Here is a 25,771-nt window from a genome sequence, read left to right as displayed (position 1 = left end):
TGACATAAGACTAATATCCTCAGAGAGAAGGAGCCTGAATATCCATGATGAGGGATCTGTTCCCATCTCTCCCGTCCAACTACATACTGCAATGGGGAGCTGCCCAAGCTTTAACAAGTTACCCATGAAGCAAGAATGTATACTCTATACACCATTTTAGAAGGGAAAAAAAAACCCAGGCTTTGGAATCTCTTTCTCATCCCCGACAGGGTCCCATTTCTGGCAGCCTCCAAACCTCCATTCAAGGCAGATCAGCCTGATTCAGCTACTTCCGTTTTCCAAATGAAGTTAAGATTATGTAACCCAGACAGAAATGAAGAAACAGGCAAAAACGTCTCCATTCTCAAAGTGACAGGAGTAGTAGGACCATGAGTTTGATCAGTGATTTAGGAGAGGAGTCAATCAAAACTTCAGGTTAAAAGACAGTTAAGAGAACAGTCTGTGGTTCCTGGGATGCAGTCTTCCCAGGATACCCCACTTTAAGCTTCTTTCTTTGTGTCCACACCATAAGGGCAGGATAAATCATCTCTTATCAAGAACTTGACAACAAAACACTGAACCTCACAGTCTGAGCAGGGCCCCTAACAATCCAGCCAGACAGATAATCCTCCAAGGATGGAATGGCCAGAACTTGTTTCTGGGGCCAGGAGGCCAAAAGGAAATCATTACTTTGAGATAAAATTCAAAAAGCAAAACCAGGAGGGACCACAAACAAGTAGAGCTCATAAAAACCAAGCCATGTACAGACCACTGCAGAGCCCAGGAGCAAGGCTCATAAGGTCCAAGGCACAGCTGTGGTCTTCTCAACAGACTGGCTGCTTCTACTCAGCAGTGGGGTAATGACACACAGAATTATAGTACAGAATACACTCCAGAGGAAAAAAGGAAAAGCAGCAGACCAACAACAGTTCGAAGATATGTATCTATAAAGACCCCACTTCTGAACCCAGAAAAAGCAGAGAATTCTGGAATGAATGTTGTTAGAACACTGAGAGATCCCAAAGCCAGAGGCAGAGGTAAATATCACACATTGGCAAATACACGCTTAATCCTCTTCCAGGACCGGGGGTCCAACTCACTGCTGTGCCTCAAGGCTGGAACAAGTCTGTACCTCCTTGGATGAACACCAGATAATGTTCCTGCCACTTGAGTGAAAAATGTATCTTCAAATACTACAAACACCATCCAAAGCATCAAGATGCTCACACTCTGAGGATACTCAAGAGCTAAAATCAAGTAGAGCAGAGCTGATTTGCCTCCCCCATCTCAAGGTGGCTCATGGCAATGAACTCGTTCAGTGGAAAGAGACGGGAAACTGAGGCACTATCCAGTCTGTCCATCTGTCTGTTGACCTCTGTCTTTCCCTTCCCCTCACCCTTCCTGCTCCACGTCTCCAGACCTCTGAGTTTGTTTCTCTGCCTCTATCTGCCCTCTGCCATCCCATCTAAGGAAGCACATCATGGAAGAGAAGGGGGTTCGTGAAGCAACCTGTGTTATTAGGGAAATAACCCGTGTTAGGGAAATAACCCATGTTATTAGGGAAAAAGGCGATCAGACTGGAAAGGGCGAACGTGGAACCTGAGAGGGGAAATGTAAAAGAAAACCTGACCAGTGTGGAAACTATCCTTCTGCTTACTTGGAGCTACTTGTTTTAAAAATGTGCTGCTTAAGTGGGATTGGTGTTCAGCCACTGAGTTTTTTCTCCTGATTTTTATAATCATCGCTACAGTTACACGAATATGCTGAAGTACACCGTTTTTGACAACCCATACACTGCTCACAAGTGGGTAGTTTTGGTTCTTCTCAGTTAAATTCAGTTTCTCCATGATCAACAGAAAAGCCTCCTCTTCAACTGTGTATGGGGCTGGGGGGAAGAGATCAGAAACCAAAAGAAACAGCTGAGTCGAGGGGATAGATTTTGGTGTCTGAACAACGGTGGCAGCCTAGCCCTGCCTGGCAGGTCACCAATCACATCAACGCCTGTTACCTTACAAGCACCAGCCTGGGTCTGTCCCTGATCTGGCCACTGTGGCCATACCTGTGTCCACACACAAATCCAGGGTGGCACTCGTGCCAGCCGATCCTTGTGATTCTGTTTGTGAAAAATATGCGGTTCTAACTTGAATTATCGAAGTGAAATCAATTCATACATAATACTTACAACTGCAAAAGATGGAGTTCAGAAAACTCTGAAAAACTTCAGGTCCAACTAGAGGTAAGAGTCTTGCCATCCCACTACCCCGGTAAAATATTTATACACACACACACACATACACACACACACACACACAAAATTTCCCTCCTTTCTTGTCAAACTTGGAACACGTTGACCAGGTCACAGCAGAACATTTAAAAAAAAAAGAAGAAGAATCGACAAAAGAAAATACACATACCATAAACTGCACTCTCAGTATATGAGTCAAGGAATCCAAGAACATCAGTTTATTCTGTTCATTTTGCAAACATTTACTGAAAACCTTTATTAAGTATCTACTAGGTACAAAACTCCCTTTCATAACACCCCGGCACAAAAAATTGGCCAGACTAGGTTATTACAAGTCTGTTCTCTCTGACCCAACATTTTCTCCCCACTTCATGGAGTGTTCTTGGCCTTGCACAATCTTCCTTCCTGAATTCTCTTCTATAACCCCATTGCCTTGCCCACTGTGGTTTCACCTGTTGGCTGACCTAATTCCAGGTCACCAGGAAGTGGTGATGGCCATCCTGCCCCGGCAGAAGATTTACACCTCCCTAGCTCAGGCTAACAGTCGCTTGACCACTGAAGACATTCCCCTTTAGGGGAAGGAGTCTTTCAATCTTCTACAAAAAAACCAACTGAAGAGTCAGTTGACACACATCCCAGAGACCATTTTCATCCTTTTACAGTGCAGCTTTATTTCTTCTCTAAGACCACAATATTGATGACTAGGGAGTTTAACCCAACCCTGTTTAATATTTTTAAACCAGAAGTTTGATCGGTTTTACAACTAGAAATTCTGTCAACACTACGACATTTTGCCTTATAGGAGCCAAACATTCTAATACCTGATAACTAATCTTCTCAACCTGGACATGAAAACGCGCTGGATAAGCACTGGACAAGAAGCCACCAGGGGTGCCAGATGAGAAAAAAAGCCACTCGATGAAATGGCACACGTTCCTAGAGAAACAATTTCCCCACTGGAGGAAAACGTGATACTTTATGCTAAAATAAGCCCCAATATATCATGGAGTTAAAATGAACAAACATATGAACTTTTTAAAAATAAAAACTCAAGGCTTCAAAGCAGCTCCTGGTTACTATTGGGCTATGTTCGCTATATAAGGAATTTCCTGCAAATAACCCTCTTATCTTTAAATGTTCTTTGATGAAATTTTTGAGAAATGTTTCACCCACATATAAACTTCTTGAAGGCATGAACTACATCTCATCCTTCTCTTTGTCCCCAGGGACCTAGGGCAGGACCTACGGCAGTGTCCGGCACCAAATAAGCACTCACTAACGTCTGCAGAATTAATTTGGCTGAAATAATGCCAACAGCATTATCGATAATAAATGATTTTTACCGCATTCAGATGAGAGGAAGGGAAGGTGAACAGCTGTAGGAGGAAGTGGAATAGAAGCAACTGAATTTACCAAAAACAGTTACTGGCTGCCATGGTAACAATCAGATGAAGCAACTCAGTTTAGTTCTTTTCCACTTGAACAAGCACAGGAAGGAAAATATTGTACTTGTTAATCTCCAATCACAAGGGGGTGTGGCTTAAAATACAAGTCTACCAGGTGACACTGGTGCCCATTAAATTTAATAACCTTTGAAGAGTTTGGAAAGGCATCATGATAATAACAAGATCACCAGTAATACTAAAACCTGGTTTCTATACTGATACTTAGAAGACCATCCTAATCATTTCAAGGTTAAGTGTCAAATATTTGCTGCTGAGACTTAACAACTGTGAAAAGTAGATAGGTGTGTAGGTTCGTGTGTAAAACATCGCGTGGGTTCACCTTCCCTGATTCTTAAAATTGTTGCCTTTTGTAATTAGTTGGACCTAAACCAAGTTACAGATAAAAGATAATTCCAAGAATATAGTTTGTAGCGATGCTTACAACTTCCCCAGTGGAGAAATTGTATTTTAACTCATTTGTAAATAATAGAAAAGGTGAGTATCACACCCACTTTCTCTCCACCATCCTTCTCATACTTGCAGTGAGTCCTTCTCCATGCCCTACTCTCCAAACAGGAGGGAGGAGCTGGGAGGAGGAGGAGGTGGGACTCCCAAGCCAGCAGGTTCAAGCTGTGATGGGTGAGCAAGACCACTGATCCTCCCAGGACTGTGTGGTTTTGAGTTTTATGTCTAAGATATGCAAGCTGCCTTTCAACCATAATCCAAACAGAGAGCAGGAATACATTATACAGCATTAACATGTTTAGAGTGTCTGAGGAAGAAGTGAATACAGCAGTTCAAGACACACCATGACAGGAAGGAAAGCACAGATGCAAATTACTCTTGCATAAAACCTAAGCATCTTTCCACGCCTGGCCCTGCAGGCATTTCCTTTCCCCCTAAGAATTAAGTTAGTAACTTGATATCATTTCTGTCAGAGCCATAGAGAATTTATTATATAACTTCATCAGTTTATTCCATTGTATAAAAGACAGTTTTTCAGTTCAACAACATATGGGATCAAATCCCTGCTCTTTCATTAATCAGTCAAGTTCCTTAATGTTTTACAGGTCTATACTTCTGGGTCTATAAATTTCTCCAATTAGAAATGAGAAAATCCACATCCCGGGGTTGTTGCAAAAATTAAATGAACGAATTCTGTAAAATGCCTAATACATGGTAGGTATCAGTGAGTATGTAAGTCCAACCAACACAAATGCCCAACATGTTTCGTCTTCTATGTTGTAGGAAAACAACAAATACAAGAACTACTACATCTCAGGGACATCAATTTGACAATCCGCAGCTCACAGCTCTGGGGTCCAGCGGGGGGAGGGGGGCTTACTAGAAGGTGCGATGAGATCTGGAGAGCGCTGCTAAACTCTGTCTGGGAACAAACTCTTGATGTTGCGGATTTCACTGCGGCCCTGGTAATTAATAAAGTGACTATTGCAAGGCTCAGAAGTGAGCAAGCCAAACTTTCTCCCCAAACCCTGACTCTGAACGCACTCTCTTTCTTCAACTCTAGGGGATTTCCCCCTCGGAATAGCTGGATGGAGAAAAGCAACTCAGAAAGAGCTGGGTCCGGTAGGTCTGCTCAATCTGCGGGTTAAGAGGGAGACGCCAGCGCACCGGTGAGGGCAGGTAACACCCTCCTCACCTCCCGCCCGCCCACCCACACACGCACCTGGGGATGAATTTGGCCTCCTCTCCAAGTCGCGCCTGGAAGTCCTGCCAAGCCTGGCCGGCGCTCGCCCGACCCCAGGGGGCTGCCAGCGCGTCCCCGTCGCCCTCGTCCTCTTGGCTGTCCTCGGGGTCGGGTCCCACCTGGGCTGAGGCGGACGCGGGCTCCCAGGGAGCCCAGCCTCGGTGCCGCCCCCCGCGGCAGGACCCACGGAAGCCGCGCGAGAACTCCTGGAAGGTGACGGCGCCGTCGCGGTCAGCGTCTAGCCGCTGGAACACGGCCTCGGCGTCGGCCGGCCGCACACGCAGCTCCGCGCACAGCGCGCCAAACTCCTCGCGCTCCAGGCGCCCCGAGCGGTTCGCGTCGCAGGCAGCGAAGAGCGAGCGCAGGTGGGCCAGCTCCTCCCGGTCCCCGTGCGCCTCCATCCCGCTCGGCAAGGGTAGCCCAGCCGGCGCCGGGGCGCGACCGAGCGCGCGGCCCGCCCGGGCAGCTATGATGGCGGGAAGTCCGGGGCCACCTGCTGCCGCCGGGAGCCAGGGCATGTCAGCATCTTCCCGCTGGTTGGGCCGCTTGCAGGAATGTCCGGGCGGGGGCGGGGAGCGCCTGTGCGGGCCGGGGGCGGGGCGCTCTAGCGCTGGTCCCGCACCCAGCCGTTTCCGGCGGAGAGCGGGACTCCGCACACAGCAGAGCAGCAGCCTCTGGAGATTGAGATTGAGCGCCCGCGGAGCGGCTCTCACATTTTCCGCTGGGCGCCGCTCCGCCCAGCCAGGTAGGAGGGCCGCCTGGCTCGGGCTCCCACACCTCCGGAGTCGCTGTCCCTTCTGTGCCAGGCTCCAGCCTGTGGAGCACGGGTGGGGCCTCTTGGACTTGGGACACCCGGCCAGAACCGGGACTTCAGCGGTAGCGTTTGCCAGGGTCTTTGGAGTAAAACTCTGGTTGCTCATGTAAAGCCAAGAGCTAGCAGGAGTGTGCAAAGCTACCTGGACAAAAAGAGCAAAGGAAGATAGGGGTAGGACTCCAAGTTGGTTAACGTTATGCGTTATTTCAGTCTCTTGTAATTCCGAACACAGGTAAACGTCTGCATTAACAAGTTTTTTTTTTTTTCAAACTAATCTACGAAATTTACCAGAACACCCCATTTTCTGATTTTACTGGCTTTCCTTAATGCATGTCCTCCCAAGGTGAAGTTCCAACTGGTTAATACACATCAGAAATCACATAGATCATCCAGATCCCTGCATCCGAATAATTTTTCTCAGTCCTAGTCTCCACAACCTGAGAAAGAATTAGTAATCAAAATTCTTTGGCAGGGACGCCTGGGTGGCTCAGTTGGTTGGACGACTGCCTTTCGCTCAGGTCATGATCCCGGAGTCCTGGGATCGGGTCCCGCATCGGGCTCCCAGCTCCATGCGGAGTCTGCTTCTCCCTCTGACCTTCTCCTTGCTCATGCTCTCTCTCAAATAAATAAAATCTTTAAAAAAAAAAAAAATCCTTTGGCAGGCAGCGATAGTTAAAAACTAGGGTGTTTTTGTTTTTGTTTTGTTTTGTTTTAGATAAATCTTAGGGAAATCTTAGGTCCAAGTGCATGTTACCCTTTGATTTTAAACTTATTTCAGCAGTGCTGTTGGTTCTTTAATACTGACTACTTAATGGGTACAAGATCTTAAAAATTCAATCATTTTGATCTTTCTTTTTTTCAATCTTACACTGTTTCCAAGAGACGCTCCTCACTCTGTCATGTGACTTATGCATATGTTCCCTCCAGTGACTCTAATAGCCTGTGAAAATGCATTTGGGTTATTTTTACTTTATTTACATTATCCATTCCCTCCACGCTTTAGACTTTATGTACAGCCATTTCTTTTAGTTATGGCTCTGTATTTCCATTTTTATCTCATTCTGGATTTTCTTCATTGCTTATTACTTTTTTTTTATTATGATTAAAATATAGTAAGGGATTTGACAGACATCCCTCCAGGCTGGTGTTCTTAAACATAAGACTAAGTGCTAACCATCTGAGGAACTGTTAATTCTTGAATAGTACAATAAACAGAGTCAATGCTCAGCATCTATCAAGCCATAAATATGACTGATAATTATCATCTATAAATTTAACTGGTAAATTATGAGAGGCATTCCATTAGAGGCCCTGATCTTAGCAGTCTAATTACTAAGTGAATATAGTTCCATTAACGTGGACAGCTAACAAATCAAAATGAATTTTATCATTATTGCAATATAAGTTATTATTGATTTTGAGTTTATGTGCTTTCCTATTTATTCTAAAGATTGATTTTTCCATATAAGGGAAGGAGTGGCTAGCTGGATGATGCCCTTAAAGCTTCAGAAATAGACTTGTTAAACTAAACCTTTGAAGTATTATTATCATTATACTGTTAGTAATTATTAAATATCTGTAGTTTCCAAAATAGAAGAGTTAATTTTTTAACTGCTTAGACAGAAGTGCCTTTTTCAAGACTGCTCCTGCAACTTCATTCCTGAATTCACTTTGACCATTGCCCTCAGTTTCTAAATTCTTGTATTTTTTGACCTGCTTTGCCCTTTCACTGAGTTTCTTTACTGAAAAGTCATCAAGAAATACAGATACTTGCAAATGTCTTGTGTACACATCTTTTCATTTCCTGTGGTAATGATCTACTCCAAACCCAGTCTAAGTGATCTACCACTGCATAACAACACAACAATCACTTAGTGATTTAAAACAACAACCATTTCATTTGTTCATAATTTCATGGTCATTAACTCGGGCAGGGTTGGGGAAGTAGTTTTTCTGCAGGCTTGCCTAAGGTTATATAGTCATAGTGGTTTCACTGTGGCTGCATGGTGTTAGAAGGCCTCACTCATATCTGGAAGTTGGTGTTGGTTGTTAGGGGGACCATATGTCTTCAAAAGGCTAGCATGGGCTTTGTTACATCGGGGCAATGTTCCAAAAGGCTAAATCCCAATGCACAAATGCTTTTCAAGCCTCAGCTTAGGTCAAAGTTGCTGGAATTCCATTGATCAAGGCAAGCCAACATGGCCAGCAAAGCCAACATGGCCAACAAGGCAAGCCATCATACCCTCAATGTGGGAAGGGACTATACAAGATCACAGAGAGAAGGACTTGTCCTTTATTAGGGGCCCTTACTGTAACACTGTATCATACTTAAAGTACTGGGATAGTCTCTAAGACATTCTTTTAGGTTCCTGTCCTGCCGACCTTTTTCATTGAACAGTCCACCATTGAACCACCATTGAACAGTCCTTTTAATAACCAATTATTCTGTCACCTAGAGCTCAGTTATTCTCAATCTGTGATAATTTTGTTACCCAGGAGACATCTGGCAATGTTTGGAGACATTATCGGTTGTCACAATTTGTCAAGGGAAAGATGCTACTAACATCTAGTAGGTAGAGACCAGAGATGCTGCAAAGCATCTTGTCATATACAGGGCTAGCTTCCATGACAAAGAGTTATCTGCCCAAAAATGTCAACAATGGTTAAGAAAACCTACATCCTAGCTCATAAATTCCCAGAGGTTCCCCTAATAAAAAGAGAACCAAGGGTTAACTCTTCATCTGGACATTCAGAGTCCTCTGGTCCCACTTCATATACCCAATTTCTCTCCCTTTAGATCCCATCAGCGCTCCTACTATCCCCTTGATTATGTAATTAGCATAATAGCTCCTTATTATTGTCACAAAATGTGTATATCAAACTTAATTTTCCCCTCCTCTGTCTAACTAAACCATTTCCAGCCTTCGTGGAAGAGTTGGATCCTTCTGTTCCTACCAACGTTTCCGCAATTTTATTGTGACCTGTCACAAAGACGTTACTTAGTATGAATTATGTCAGCTCAAGTAAACAAGCCACAGGAATGCTCTTTTTTTTTATGGTTTTACTTTTCATGTTAAAGTTCTATTCTGTCTGGAATTTGGTTCATGTCCGGTATGAGTTGTAGAATTAACTTTACTATTTTTCTAATTGTTCTAACACTGGTTATTCAACTATCCCTTCACCATGGATTTAAATGTCACTTTTGGCATATACTCAATTCCTCTCTGTATTTGGATTTATTTCTGGACATTCTAGTCAGTTCTATTAAGGAATCACATTTTGAAGGAACTCTTGAGTTTATAAAAAGATTCCTGAAGTTCCTAGGGTTGCCTTTCATATTTTAAGTGGTTTTTTGTACATCATTAAGATTATGGTAGAGGAGATCAGGGGATATGGAAGAGGAGGTAATGAAGCTTAAGACTAATTCATTAGGCACAAGTACAAATTGACAACCATCTGAAATTGTCATGTAAATCAGTGAAAAAATAATTGATTTATAGAAAGAGTAAGGAACCTACAGTTTATCTAAAACATGAGATGCCTCTGCAAAGCCAGTCACAAGTTGCTGAAGAAGGCTTTTGAATATCTTCAGCAATATACTCAGGGGAAGGCCAGGGTTGTGTAATCTGTCTCTAATTTTTTCAAGAACGAGGGAGAAGGAAGAAATAGGAAGCATTTCTTTTCTGTTCTAGCATCCAGAAACAGCTAGTGAGAAATTGGAGATAACAGAGCAACCTTTGAGAGCCAATGAATTGGTAGGTAAAGAGAGCTTGCCTGTATTTATTAGCATGACTTTAAGAAAGATCAGCTTGCTCTATGGCTACCAAAGGATTTTAAAAATCAGAGATAATCTTGTTAGAGTGTGTTTCTCAAAAGAGTGAAAAGATATTATGTGATCAAATACACTTCTTAAACACAAATAAATTGCAAAAGAATCCTACTCTGCCCCTTCTTGGATAAGATAAAGAACTAAATAAAATATTGGGCATTGCATTGCTGTATTACATATTAAACCATGGTGCATACAATTAAATATGTATAGCATATAAAAGGAAAATATTCCCATATTTTCCTATATTCCTATATTCTATAAAATGACTTGGCGGAGGCGGTGCAGGCGACAGCTGGTCTCCTCAGGATATTGGCAGCTTCGGTGGTGCAAGCGGCGGCGGCAGCAGCCGGAGCTGGAGGCCCAGCAGCTGAGGTCGGGCTGAGGTCAGGCTGAGGTGGAAGCTAAAGACCACTTTGCTTAAGAATGCTTGGATCAACCAGGAGATCAAAGAAGAACTGAAACAATTCATGGAAACCAATGAGAATGAAGACACTTCGGTCCAAAACCTATAGGCTACAGCAAAAGCAGTCCTAAAGGGGAAATACGTAGCCATCTAAGGTTCCCTCAAAAAAAAATTGAAAAATCCAGAATACACCAGCTGTCTCTACAACTTAAAGAACTGGAGAATCAACAACAAATTAAACCAACTCCACACACAAAAAGGGAAAAAATCAAGAGTAGAACAAAGATCAATAAGGTAGAAACTAGAGATACAGTAGAACATATCAATGAAACCATAAGCCAGTTTTTTTAAAGAATCAATAAGATCGATAAAACATTGGCCACACTAATCCAAAACAAATGAGAGAAAGCCCAAATTCATAAAATTATGAATGAAAAGGGAGAGATCACAACTAACACCAAAGAAGTAGAAACAATCATCAGAAGCTATTATCAAAGTTATATGCCAATAAGCTAAGCAACCTAGATAAAAAGGATGCATTCCTGGAAAACTATAAACTCCCAAAATTGAAACAGGAAGAAACTGACAACCTGAATAGACCGATATCTAGTATTAAGATTGAAGCAGTAATCAAAAACTCCCAAAAAAACAAGAGCCCAGGACCTGGTGTATTCCCTGGGGAATCCTACGGAACTTTCAGAGAAGAAATAACACCTATTCTCCTGAAGCTGTTTCAAAAAACTGAAGCAAAAGGAAAACTTCCAGACTCTTTTTATGAAGTCAGCATTACCCTGATCCCCAAAACAGGTTAAGTCCATACCAAAAAGGAGAATTTCAGACCAATATCACTGATGAATATGGATGCTAAGATGCTCAACAAGATCCTAGCAAACAGGATCCAACAGTACATTAAAAAGATTATCCACCATGACCAGGTGGGATTCATCCCTGGGCTACAAGGATGGTTTGACATTCGCAAATCAATCAGTGTGATAGAACTAATCAATAAGAGAAGAACCACATGATCCTCTCAATTGATGCAGAAAAAGCATTTGACAAAATCCAGCATCCGTTCCTGATTAAAATGCTTCAAAGTATAGGGATAGAAGGAACATTCCTGAACTTCATCAAATCTATCTATGAAAGACCCACAGCAAATATCATCCTCAATGGGAAAAAGCTTGCAGCCTTCCTATTGAGATCAGGAACATGACAAGGATGCCCACTCTCACCACTCTTGTTCAACATAGTATTAGAAGTCCTAGCAACAGCAATCAGACAACAAAGAGAAACAAAAGGTATCCAAATTGGCAATGAAGAAGTCAAACACTCTCTCTTCACAGATGACATGATTCTTTATATGGAAAACCCAAAAGACTCCACCCCCAAACTACTAGAACTCATACAGCAATTCAGCAATGTGGCAGGATACAAAGTCAATGTACATAAATTAGTGGCTTTCTTATACACTAACAATGAAAATACAGAAAGGAAAATTAGAGAATCGATTCCATTTACTATAGCACCAAGAACGATAAGATCCCTGGGAATAAACCTAACCAAAGGGGTAAAAGATCTGTACTTGAGGAACTACGGAACACTCATGAAAGAAATTGAAGAAGATACAAAAAGATGGAAGACCATCCTATGCTCTTGGATCGGAAGAATAAACATTGTTAAAATGTCTATACTGCCTAGAGCAATCTATACTTTTAATGCTATTCCGATCAAAATTCCACCAGTATTCTTCAAAGAGCTGGAGCAAATAATCCAAAAATTTGTATGGAATCAGAAGAGACCCTGAATCACTAAGGAAATGTTGAAAAACAAAAATAAAACAGGGGTCATCATGCTACCTGATTTCAAGCTTTACTACATATCTGTGATCATCAAGACAGTGTGGTACTGGCATAAAAACAGACACATACACCAGTGGAACAGAGTAGAGAGCCCAGATATGGACCCTCAACTCTATGGTCAATTAATCTTCGACAAAACAGGAAAAAATATACAGTGGAAAAAAGACAGTCTCTTCAATAAATGGTGCTGGGAAAACTGGGCAGCTATATGTAGAAGAATGAAACTTGACCATTCTCCTACACCGTACACAAAGATAGACTCAAAATGTATAAAAGACCTCAAGGTGAGCCAGGAATCCATCAGAATCCTAGAGGAGAACATAGGCACTAACCTCTTCGATATCAGCCACAGCAACTTCATTCAAGATATGTCTCCAAAGGCAAAGGAAACAAAAGCAAAAATGAACTTTTGTGACTTCATCAAAATCAAAAGCTTCTTCACAGCAAAGGAAACAGTCAAGAAAACAAAGAAGCAACCCACGGGATGGGAGAAGATATTTGCAAATGACAGTACAGACAAAAGGTTGATATCCAGGATCTATAAAGAACTTCTTAAACTCAACACACACTAAACAGGTAACCATACAAAAAATGGGCAGAAGACATGAACAGACACTTCTCCAATGAAGACGTACAAATGGCTATCGGACACATGAAAAAATGTTCATCATCATTAGCCATCAGGGAGATTCAAATTAAAACCACATTGAGATACCACCTTACACCAGTTAGAATAACCAAAATTAGCAAGACAGGAAACAACATGTGTTGGAGAGGATGTGGACAAGGGGAACCCTCTTACACTGTTGGTGGGAATGCAAGTTGGTGCAACCACTTTGGAGAACAGTGTGGAGATTCCTCAAGAAATTAAAGATTCCTATGACCCTGCAATTGCACTACTGGGTATTTACCCCAAAGATACAGATGTGGTGAAAAGAAGGGCCATCTGTACCCCAATGTTTGTAGCAGCAATGGCCATGGTTGCCAAACTGAAGATGCCCTTCAACGGACGAATGGATTAGGAAGATGTGGTCCATATGCACTATGGAGTATTATGCCTCTATCAGAAAGGATGAATACTCAACTTTTGTAGCAACATGGACAGGGCTGGAAGAGATAATGCTGAGTGAAATAACTCAAGCAGAGAGAATCAATTATCATATGGTTTTACATATGATAATTTGCATAACAAATAACATGGAGGACATGGGGAGATGGAGAGGAGAAGGGAATTGAAGGAAACTGGAAGGGGAGGTGAACCATGAGAGACTATGGACTCTGAAAAACAACCTGAGGGTCTTTAAGGGCCTGGGGTTGGAGGTTGGGGGAATAAGGCAGTGGGTATTAGGGAGGGCACATATTGCATGGAGCACTGCGTGCGGTGCAGAAACAATGAATACTGTTACACTGAGAAGAAATTAAAAAAAAAAAAGGAAAATATTTCTTCTAGAGTTAATTGACATATTATTGCCTCATAACACACTGAGTGACTCAAAAGTAGATTGCAATTTACCAATTAGGAATCTCAGGTAAAAGTTTAAATACATTATAAACAAATAGTACAATCTGGCAAGAAAATACCAATATTTAAAATTTTATCATTTTTTTATTTTATTATGGGGGTAAGAGATGTTTGACATACAAAAATGGATTATTTTTATAAGATCTCAACACAGTACCATGCAATTATTCCTTGATAGTCTATCTCTTAAGTCAAAAATAATTTATATCTTGCTTTAATTGGGAATATTTCTGGGCATATTTAACATAGTACTCTGTTAATGTCTTTATTACTAGAAATTCTATTTTCCTGAAAACATTAGCATCATATAATACTTGGGACTCTTTTTAAAGTCTCTTTTATTTTGCACAGATCAGAGGTGACAATGCACCCATATAGATGGAGAATCTTCAACCTAAAAAAAAAGTGAAAAGACAAGACCCCCAATTATGTGGAGTGGAAACAGGGGAGCCTAGATTCTAAGCATGGTAAGTGCATGAAAATTTCTTTATGTTAAGTAATTTAGTTTCTTAAGGAAAAAGATAGCATCTAACTTGAGAACATCAAGTACATTTTAAAATTTTACCGCCTTGAAGGAGTCAAGATGGCAGAGAAGTAGCAGGCTGAGACTACTTCAGATAGCCGGAGATCAGCTAGATAGCTTATGTAAAGATTGCAAACACCTGAAAATCCATCAGCAGATCAAAGAGAAGAAGAACAGCAATTCTGGAAACAGAAAAACAACCACTTTCTGAAAGGTAGGACCGGCGGAGAAGTGAATCCAAAGCGATGGGAAGATAGACCCCGCGGGGAGGGGCCGGCTCCCAGCAAGCGGCGGAGCAACGGCAAAATCAGGACTTTTAAAAGTCTGTTCCGCTGAGGGACATCGCTCCAGAGGCTAAACCGGGGCGAAGCCCATGCGGGGTCAGCGAGGCCTCAGGTCCGGCAGGGTCACAGAAGGATCAGGGGTGTCTGAGTGGCGCAGAGCTTGCGGGTATTGGAACGGGAAAGCCGGCTACAGAGACAGAGCCGACAGTAAGCTCGCAGCTCGGTGTTACCTTGAACCGGTCGCAGGCTCGGTGAGCTCGGAGGGCGCCCGGAGGTCAGGCAGACAGGAGTAACTGGGCACTGTTCTCTGAGGGCGCACTGAGGAGTGGGGCCCTGGCCTCTTGGCTCCTCCCAGCCGGAGACTGGGAGGACGCCATTTGTATTCCTGCCCTCCAGAACTCTACGGAAAGCGCTCAGGGAACAAAAGCTCCTGAAAGCAAACCCAAGCAGATTACTCACCCCGGCCCCGGGTAAGGGCCGTGCAATTCCGCCTGGGGCAAAGACACTTGAGAATCACTACAACAAGCCCCTCCCCCAGAAGATCAACAAGAAATCCAGCCCAGACCAAGATTACCTACCAAGGAGTGTGGTTTCAGTACCAAGGAGAGCAGCAGAATTCCAGAGGAGGAGAAAGCAAAGCACGGAACTCACGGCTTTTTCTCTGTGATTGTTTTTAGTCTTGCAGTTAATTTAATTTTTTTCTTTTTCATTTTTTGTTTTTTTTCTCGCCTTCTGGTAATTTTTTTTTAACTTTTACCTTTTTCTTTTTTAACGTTTTTTAACTAGTTTATCCAATATATATATATATATATTTCTTTTCTTTTTTATATTTTCCTATTTGTTTTCTTTTTTTTAATTCTTTTCTTTTCTTTTTTTTTTCTTTTTTTATCTTTCTTCCTTTTTGAACCTCTTTTTATCCCCTTTCTCCCCGCTCACGATTTGGGATCTCTTCTAATTTGGTTAAAGCATATTTTCCTGGGGTTGTTGCCACCCTTTTAGTATTTTACTTGCTCCTTCATATACTCTTATCTGGACAAAATGACAAGACGGAAAAATTCAGCACAAAAAAAAGAACAAGAGGCAGTACCGAAGGCTAGGGACCTAATCAATACAGACATTGGTAATATGTCAGATCTAGAGTCAGAATGACAATTCTCAAGGTTCTAGCCGGGCTCGAAAAGGCTTGGAAGATATGAGAGAAACGTTCTTGAGAGATATAAAAGCCCTTTCTGGAGAAATAAAAGAACTAAAATCTAACCAAGTTGAAATCAAAAAAGCTATTAATGAGGTGCAATAAAAAATGGAGGCTCTCACTGCTAGGATAACTGAGGCAGAAGAAAGAATTAGTGATATAGAAGACAAAATGACAGAGAATAAAGAAGCTGAGCAAAAGAGGGACAAACAGCTACTGGACCACGAGGGGAGAATTCGAGAGATAAGTGACACCACAAGATGAAACAACATTAGAATACTTGGGATGCCAGAAGAAGAAGAAGAAAGAGAGAGGGGAGCAGAAGGTGTACTGGAGAGAATTATTGGGGAGAATTTCCCCAATATGGCAAAGGGAACGAGCATCAAAATTCAGGAGGTTCAGAGAATGCCCCTCAAAATCAATAAGAATAGGCCCACACCCCGTCACCTAATAGTAAAATTTACAAGTCTCAGTGACAAAGAGAAAATCCTGCAAGCAGCCCGGGAAAAGAAGTCTGTAACATACAATGATAAAAACATTAGATTGGCAGCTGACTTATTCACAGAGACCTGGCAGGCCAGAAAGAGCTGGCATGATATTTTCAGAGCATTAAACGAGAAAAACATGCAGCCAAGAATACTATATCCAGCTAGGCTATCATTGAAAATAGAAGGAGAGATTAAAAGCTTCCAGGACAAACAACAACTGAAAGAATTTGCAAACACCAAACCAGCTCTACAGGAAATCTTGAAAGGGGTCCTCTAAGCAAAGAGAGATCCTACAAGTGGTAGATCAGAAAGGAACAGAGACCATATACAGTAATAGCCACCTTACAGGCAATACAATGGCACTAAATTCATATCTCTCAATAGTTACCCTGAATGTGAATGGGCTAAATGCCCCTGTCAAAAGACACAGGGTATCAGAATGGATAAAAACACAAAACCCATCTATATGTTGCCTCCACGAAACTCATTTTAAGCCGGAAGACACCTCCAGATTTAAAGTGAGGGGGTGGAAAAGAATTTACCATGCTAATGGACATCAGAAGAAAGCAGGAGTGGCAATCCTTATATCAGATCAATTAGATTTTAAGCCAAAGACTATAATAAGAGATGAGGAAGGACACTATATCATACTCAAAGGGTCTGTCCAACAAGAAGATTTAACAATTTTAAATATCTATGCCCCCAACGTGGGAGGAGCCAACTATATAAACCAATTAATAACAAAATCAAAGAAACACATCAACAATAATACAATAATAGTAGGGGACTTTAACACTCCCCTCACTGAAATGGACAGATCATCCAAGCAAAAGATCAGCAAGGAAATAAAGGCCTTAAACGACACACTGGACCAGATGGACATCACAGATATATTCAGAATATTTCATCCCAAAGCAACAGAATACACATTCTTCTCTAGTGCACATGCAACATTCTCCAGAATAGATCACATCCTCGGTCCTAAATCAGGACTCAACTGGTATCAAAAGATAGGGATCATTCCCTGCATATTTTCAGACCACAATGCTCTAAAGCTAGAGCTCAACCACAAAAGGAAGTTTGAGAAGAACCCAAATACATGGAGACTAAACAGCATCCTTCTAAAGAATGAATGGGTGAACCGAGAAATTAAAAAATAATTGAAAAAAATCATGGAAACAAATGATAATGAAAATACAACGGTTCAAAATCTGTGGGACACAACAAAGGCAGTCCTGACAGGAAAATATGTAGCGGTACAAGCCTTTCTCAAGAAACAAGAAAGGTCTCAGGTACACAACCTAACCCTACACCTAAAGGAGCTGGAGAAAGAACAAGAAAGAAACCCTAAGCCCAGCAGGAGAAGAGAAATCATAAAGATCAGAGCAGAAATCAATGAAATAGAAACCAAAAAAACAATAGAACAAATCAACGAAACTAGGGGCTGGTTCTTTGAAAGAATTAATAAAATTGATAAACCCCTGGCCCGACTTATCAAAAAGAAAAGAGAAAGGACCCAAATAAATAAAATCATGAATGAAAGAGGAGGGATCACAACTAACACTAAAGAAATACAAACTATTATAAGAACATACTATGAGCAACACTACGCCAATAAATTTGACAATCTGGAAGAAATGGGTGCATTCCTAGAAACATATAAACTACCACAACTGAACCAGGAAGAAGTAGAAAGCCTGAACAGACCCATAACCAGTAAGGTAATTGAAACAGTCATTAAAAATATCCAAACAAACAAAAGCCCAGGGCCAGACGGCTTACCGGGGGAATTCTACCAAACATTTAAAGAAGAACTAATCCCTATTCTCCTGAAACTGTTCCAAAAAATAGAAATGGAAGGAAAACTTCCAAACTCATTTTATGAGGCCAGCATCACCTTGATCCCAAAACCAGACAAGGATCCCACCAAAAAAGAGAGCTATAGACCAATATCCTTGATGAACACAGATGCGAAAATACTCAACAAAATACTAGCCAATAGGATTCAACAGTACATTAAAAAGATTATTCACCACGACCAAGTGGGATTTATTCCAGGGCTGCAAGGTTGGTTCAACATCCGCAAATCAGTCAATGTGATACAACACATCAATAAAAGAAAGAACAAGAACCCATATGATACTCTCCATAGATGCTGTGGTATATATACACAATGGAATACTATACAGCCATCAAAAGAAATGAAATCTTGCCATTTGCGACAACATGGATGGAACTAGAGCGTATCATGCTCAGCGAAATAAGTCAAGCAGAGAAAGACAACTATCATATGATCTCCCTGATATAAGGAAGTGGTGATGCAACATGGGGGCTTAAGTGGGTAGGAGAAGAATCAATGAAACCAGATGGGATTGGGAGTGAGACAAACCATAAGTGACTCTTAATCTCACAAAACAAACTGAGGGTTGCTGGGGGGAGGGTGTTTGGGAGAAGGGGGTGGGATTATGGACATTGGGGAGGGTATGTGCTTTGGTGAGTGCTGTGAAGTGTGTAAACCTGGTGATTCACAGACCTGTACCCCTGGTGATAAAAATATATGTTTATAAAAAATAAAAAATTAAAAAAAATAATAAATAATAAATAAATTAAAAATTAAAAAAAAATTTGTCGCCTTAGTGAGGAATGATGAGAATATCTCAAGTTGAAGACCAGCTATATTCTGAAGGAAAGTGTATGTTCTGTCCTACTGTAACACTCACTGTTCATAAATAAAGTTTTATTGGAACACAGTTCTGTGCTTTCACTTTCACGCTAGATGGGCACAGCTGAGTAGTTGCAATAGGCACATCTGACCTGTAAAACCGAAAATATTCATTCTCCGGCCCTTTACAAAAGGATTTTTCCAACCCTACTTTATATGAAGTAGTGAGGGAAGGACATGTCTCACATGTTCTCATAGCACAAGTTAACAAAATGCTCTAGCAAAGGATCTCCTTGTTTTCAAACTAATCCTCTACCTTGTGCTTTTAAAAATTCAGCAAATCCAATATAAACATAATATTTCAACTTATGGGAAAGAAGTGCATTCATCTCACAGCAATAGTGGTAGCATGAAGGAAGAATGCGGAAACTCTATCAATGGTGACTTGTTTACCATTTTTTTAAAATAAGGAAATACTGACCAGGCAAAATCTTGTGCAATCAGCTGATATGTGTGACTGCTAAGGTTTTTAGTTTCTTAGTATTGTAGAAGAATCCAGTGATAAATTCTTCTCAGGATGTATTAATTTTGCCGTTGGTAAAGAATTGCCAGGCCTAGTTTCAGAAGGCGAAAAGGGCCATGATTTTTATGGTGCTTCCCATTTTGCTCTCCCTGCCAGTAGTTCCAACTTCAGTCTTCACTCTCCTTGACCCCAGTTCCATTTCTCCTGTTTCTCTACCTGGTTTCTGAGCAAACATTTTTTTACCATAATTTCAAATTGTTCAGCTGTGTGTGTGTTTGTGTGTCTGCGCGTGTGTGTCTGTGTGAGTGTGTGTTTACCTATTAAAAAAAAAGTCCTAAAGCCTTTGGAAAGGAGGCAGGATTAAAAATTAGGAATAACTGGGTGCCTGGGTGGCTCAGTGGGTTAAGCCGCTGCCTTCGGCTCAGGTCATGATCTCAGGGTCCTGGGATGGAGTCCCTCATCAGGCTCTCTGCTCAGCAGGCAGCCTGCTTCCCTTCCTCTCTCTCTGCCTGCCTCTCTGCCTACTTGTGATCTCTCTCTGTCAAGTAAATAAATAAAATCTTTAAAAAAATAAAATAAAATAAAATTAGGAATAATTATAAACAACTATTATGCAGTTGTAAGCATTTTAATGTTGATGGTATTGGAACAATAATCATGTCAGTTATTTCCTTATTAGTTTACTACTTGTTTTTTTTTGTTGTTGTTGTTGTTGTTTTAAGATTTTTTTATTTATTTGATACAAAGAAGTAGAGGAAGAGAGCAAACACCAGTGAGGGAGCAGCAAGCAGAGGGAGAGGGAGAAGTAGTGAAGACTGAGCAAGGAACCGGACATGGAACTCTATCCTAGTACCCTAGGATCATGACCTGAGCTAAAGGCAGACATTTCGCAGACTGAGCCATAAGGTGCCCCAATTTACTACTTGTTTTAGAACTGTCTAGGACACACTCAACTTTCTCCCAAACTTACTTTCTAACAAAAGACAAATCATGTCTCAAGATCACAATGGATTTCTAATTTGATCTCAAATGCTCAAAAATTACTTTTAGCCTCAGGGAATGCAATGTGTGCATTGTTAGATCAGAGACACATTTATATTCATCAAAAATAATGGAGAAATGTACATTTCTATGTGGCAGGGAAGTTCCCAATTCTGTAATATGAGGAGATGTTAAAATATTAATCTTTTTTTTAGACTAACAAAGATTAAAGCTCCTGTTCCCAGAAGTACAAAATGAGCCAAACTAGATCAGTCAGATTGAGATCTATAAAACTCTAAAACCCTTCCTATTCCTCTGGAAATTATTCTATAATTCAGTATTCAAAGGATGAGATATTCAAATAAGACTCTTTCACCAATACCCCAGAGTCTCAGCTTAGCAATGAACTAGGACACTAATTTTTTAATGATGTAATAATTGGAAATACAGAATCAGGATTTCTAACCCTCTTACATGTATTCTTTAATTTGCAAATCTTTAATGTTAAAGAAGATGGATGAATAAAGTGAAATCTAGCTTTAAAAAAAAAAAGTTAGAGGTCACATTTGCACCATGCAATGAGATATTGGAAGAAGACAGAATTCTTTGCCCACTAACACATTTGTGGAGGAATGCCATACCTTCAGGATTTTGAAAAATAATGTAAATTCCATTATGTCTTCTAAGTTCTCAATTCATATTTTTTAGTAATAAACAAATTATTGGTTAATTTTTATAAGACATAGAAAATCAGCAAACTGAAATTCCTCAAACTGTTCCATTATTTTGAAACCTATAAAGTTCCGGTATTCCATGCAGAAGTATTTGTTCTATGGATTCCTCTATTTCTTGAAAGATTAACTCATTACAGAAATCTCAGATTTCCTCCAAAAAATTCAGATTTCACAGAGGAGACTAGGATTAATCAAATAGTTCTTGAAATATGGGACATCTGAAATGGTAGTTTCAACTCCCAAAACTCCTCAAATGTTTTTATTTCCCTGGTTTGTATATCATTTCCGTAAATGATATCCCAAGGACAGAAGCCAACATAACTGAAAAGTATCTAATGCCCCCCAAGTATTTTTTTTCCTGAACTTTTCAATGAATTTCAAAGTACCAAGGAACTAATAAGATTTTTATGCTATATGAGAAGTCACGAAAACTTGGTTTGGTCTTAAATGAAGTTACCAGAAGCTATTTTCTGGGAAATATTTAATGTTAGCTAGAACTCTGTGTTGATAAAATGGAAACAACACTGAGAATTTATAAATAATAATAATATAAACATTAAATAATAAACCAATGCACAGCTGATATCTAGTTTTCATTTTGTGATGACATTTAGGACTGAAAGAGAAACAAGGACAAAAATCAACATTTTCTTACCATCGACAGTTTTGTGACACAGATTTTGAACCACATCTAGGGTGACATTCTTACAGAGACTGAGTTTCACATGTTCCAAACTAATGTGACAATTATTAGCCAATGAACAAACTCTGGAAAGGAGAAAGAGAACAAAAAGTTATGAGAATGGATAGTGAAGTGTACTTTTTTACGAAGTTTTCAAAAATTCAGCCCCCAAATTTACCTTGGCCTTGCATGTTCAATAACCCCACACTATCCCTCCTCCCCTACCAGTCCTGCCCTCCCATCCAGACAGAGACTGCAAATATAGTTCCCTAAAAGAAGCACATATACTGAACCCACCTAATAAAATTTCCAGACCAAAAAACAAAACAAAAAAAGTAAAGATGACAGGGGCTAAGATCTAAGATGTCAGATTCTACTTGGAGAAACTCAGAGAAAGGGTAATAGTAGATAGATCCAGATGGTTATTATGGTGTTGCCATTTTGATGGATATTTAATAATAATAAAGTAAAAGTGATCATTATCTTAACGTCTGGCACCAGACTTACTCCCAGAAGGAACCTGTCTTTGTTTGGGCTAATACTGTGCTAGACGTTTGTAGGAGGAAAGGGCCTGCAAAACAGCACCAGTAGTAGTTGTTTGCCACATGATAGTTCTGCCACTCTTCCTGGACAGGGATGGGTTTTTCTTCCTCCTCACAGCTGGGTAAAGACTGTGGAGTGGGGAGAGACAGAAGGCAGAAAATGAGCGAGGCCAGAGCCGGCAAGGTGAAGTTGACGGGACACTTGAAGATGAGAGAAGGTGTTCTCTTTTCTGATATAGGCCTTTCTTTGGGTTCCCTGAAACATTTCTACTGAGGTTTATTTCACTCACAACTGAGATAGAAGAAGAGGCTGAGTCACCATTGTGCATTTGAGAGGGAGCAGGACCCCAAGAAGCATAAGACAGGAGGGGACCTGAGAGTGTAAGTCTCACTCCAGGATTTGTCAGAATCATGAGCATGGAATTTTGGTAACTTTAAGAGGTTGCCTAGATCTCGGGAGTAAAATGTCTTCTCCCAGGACAAGGGATCCAAGTATAACCTAAATTGTTAGTCCTCACAGGATGACTCCTGGACCAGCAGATTCAGCATCACCTAAGAAATAGTTATACCAGTCTGTGTATATAGGCGTGTGTGTGTGTGTGTGTGTGTGTGTTTAAGATTTTGTATATTTATTTGAGAGAGAAAGGGAGAGAGAGAGAGCAGGAGCACATGGAAGGAAGGATAGAGGGAGAGGGAGAACATCTCCAGCAGACTCTGCGATAAGTACAAAGCAAGACATGGGGCTCAATCTCATGGCCCCAAGATCATGACCTGAGCTGAAATCAAGAGATGGATGCTCACCTAAGTGCCCCACACCAGTCTGTGTTTTAACAAATCTTCTGAGTGATCCTGATGGACATAAAAATTGAGAATTACTGATCTTAATGATGGTTCACAGCCTGGGACACAGAGCAGATCCACCTGTGATCCGATGATTAGCAAATATGGATGTCAGAAAATCATTGTCAGTAATTCTACCAATCTAAACAAATTGTATTTCTAAGAAACAGAGTACTGAAAATAAATCTATAGGTTAAAGTAAAAAACCTCTGGGAAGCAGGATTTTTTACTGACCTTCCAGTTGGGCTCCCTAAAAATCGTAATTCTGCTTTAACAGAATCCATGTTCAGTATTTGTGCCCTCTGTAAGCATTAATTCTTCTGTCCATTTCAGACTCTTCTGTTAGGCTAGTTACCAGGTCTCCATTTAAAATTGGGGGACTGTGGGAAGGCAGGTAAGAATGAGGAATACCAAGAAGGGGGGAAAGTTAGGGCAAGTAGGTTTGTAGCAAACATATTCCCACTATCTCCAGAACTGTTGGGAAATGGGACAGTCATCAATGTCAGAAACATGAGATGGTCCCATGGAGATAAAGCCATGCCAACATTAAAGGCAAAGGAACTTTCAAACTTAAATGCTAAGTATTATCATCTTTGCTCTCCAGATGTAGACCCAGATAGTATATGTGACCTGTACTCACTATCAAAGATGATCTGGTTGGGGATATTGAATATTTCACAGAGCATACCATGGAGAGGTCTCCTAATTTTAACAAGGGCAAGGGGAAAAGCTTCCTTAGACAGTCCCTGAAATAATTCCCCATGTTTCATACTGGTGAAAGCATATATCTGTAGTAAGAAATCTATGCTTTTCAATGTTAAAAGAACATTATACATACAAAAAACTCCACAATTTCTGTCCTCATCTTTAAAATGGACATTTTCTTAGGGCACCTGAGTGGCTCAGTCAGTTAAGCCTCTGCCTTCTGCTCAGGTCATGATCCCAGGGTCGTGGGATCAAGTCCCACATCGGGCTTCACTGCTTGGCTAGGAGTTTCCTTCTCCCTCTCCCTTTGCCCCTCCCCCCCAACTCATGCTCTTTCTCTTTCTCTCTCTCTTTCTCAAGTAAATAAGTAAAATCTTTAAAAAAAATGGATACTTTCTCTAGTTTTCAGTTAATAACAGAAAAATCAGAGGACTTTAAATGTCTTGATAATATCCATAAATATTGAAATTCTGTTATCTCTTTGGGTTCCAGTGAATGATTAGGCCAGTGCTCTCAAGTCTTCCCCATAATAATTATGAAAATTCAAAGTTCTTTACAATGGGTTTATTCAAACTCAGTAATGATAATTTTTACTTTCTAAGAAATAACCACCTTAAATAAGTAGCATGAGTGTATGCGTAGTAATAATAAGTAATAATACTTATGATTTGAATAAAAACAATTTTAATGGTATTTATAAACAAATAATAATGCCTAACACAGAGTGCTTTTTATATTCCGGGCCCCTAAATCTTTTCCTGAGTTAAGTCACTTAGTCCCCACGAAGACCCTGAGGCAGGACCTATCATTTTCATCTTCATGTTACTGACGAGGAAAGTGAGGCACAGAGAGGTTTAGTATCTCATCCAAGGTCACCCAGCTAATAAAAGAGCTGGGGTTTGGGTCAGGGAATTGGGCTCCAAAGTCCATGCTAAATCAATCCTGCCTCTCAAATGAAACAAATGATTTGGACTACTTGCCCAAGAAGAATTAAATGAGTGTTTTCCTGAACGTTTAGACTTCTTATCGCTTCAGAAAAAAAAAAAAGAAAAGTAATCTGCTTCTCATTCCTGAGAGTCTATTAGTAAATGAGTCGCAAGACTCTGTTTGATAATTGTTCCTGTTCATTTCTGGTCCAAACCTCAATGATAATATAAAAACCACAGGACACAGACCCAGGTTTCTGTTGCGTATTTTCATGAGCATGAGAACAGTGTTTCATATTTTTCTCTAAGAAAACAAGTTCACTAACATGAGGAATGCAATGTAAGGACAGATTTCACATTGCCGTAAATGTTTCTCTCAGGTTATTCAACTACTTCCGGAAGTCCCCATTGCTTTCAGAATAGAAAATTCCTTTCTCTTACAATCAAATAAATCCTGCTCAGATAGGCTCTGCTGTAGAGGTACCCGTGCTCTGAGAGATGCAATAAAATAATAAGACACCCACTCGTGTGGTATATTTGCCTACTTGATCACCTCTCTCTAAATTAAGCTACTGAATGGCTGGCTTGGGGGCAGTAAACAAGGCAACATAACTGGTTTTGAATTCACATTTGAATTAACTGAATGTTTTATTGGAGACAACGTAAAATAGAAAGGAAGATCCTGAGGCAGCATGAAGCAGGTAATCCAGTAAGAGTGCCAGGAGAGCCAACAAAAATGGGGGTGTTGCCATAGTTACCAATAAACACACACACACACACACAAACACACACAGAGCCTACAATCTCCATGTCGGTAAGATAGTGTAAAACAGCAAAAAATAAGCTCTCAAATCTGGGATTGTTCTCTCCTCTCTACTTTAA

At 40.6% G+C, this 25,771-nt stretch overlaps 1 protein-coding gene across 1 annotated transcript in view; it reads right to left on the bottom strand.

The window, feature by feature from the left end:
• Positions 1-6,218, bottom strand: part of LOC309846386 (ras and EF-hand domain-containing protein-like) — a 76,604-nt gene extending 70,386 nt beyond the window's left edge. The window contains 1 exon segment of the mRNA XM_082695292.1: positions 5,357-6,218. Within this exon segment, the coding sequence (XP_082551418.1) occupies positions 5,357-5,895 (539 nt within the window). The 5' untranslated portion in view covers positions 5,896-6,218.
• Between the last annotated feature and the right edge of the window lie 19,553 nt (positions 6,219-25,771).

Source organism: Mustela nivalis, assembly GCF_964662115.1.
Source record: "Mustela nivalis genome assembly, chromosome: 13".
NCBI classification, from domain to species: Eukaryota; Metazoa; Chordata; class Mammalia; order Carnivora; family Mustelidae; genus Mustela; species Mustela nivalis.
This window is presented reverse-complemented; position numbering and strand designations above follow the sequence as displayed.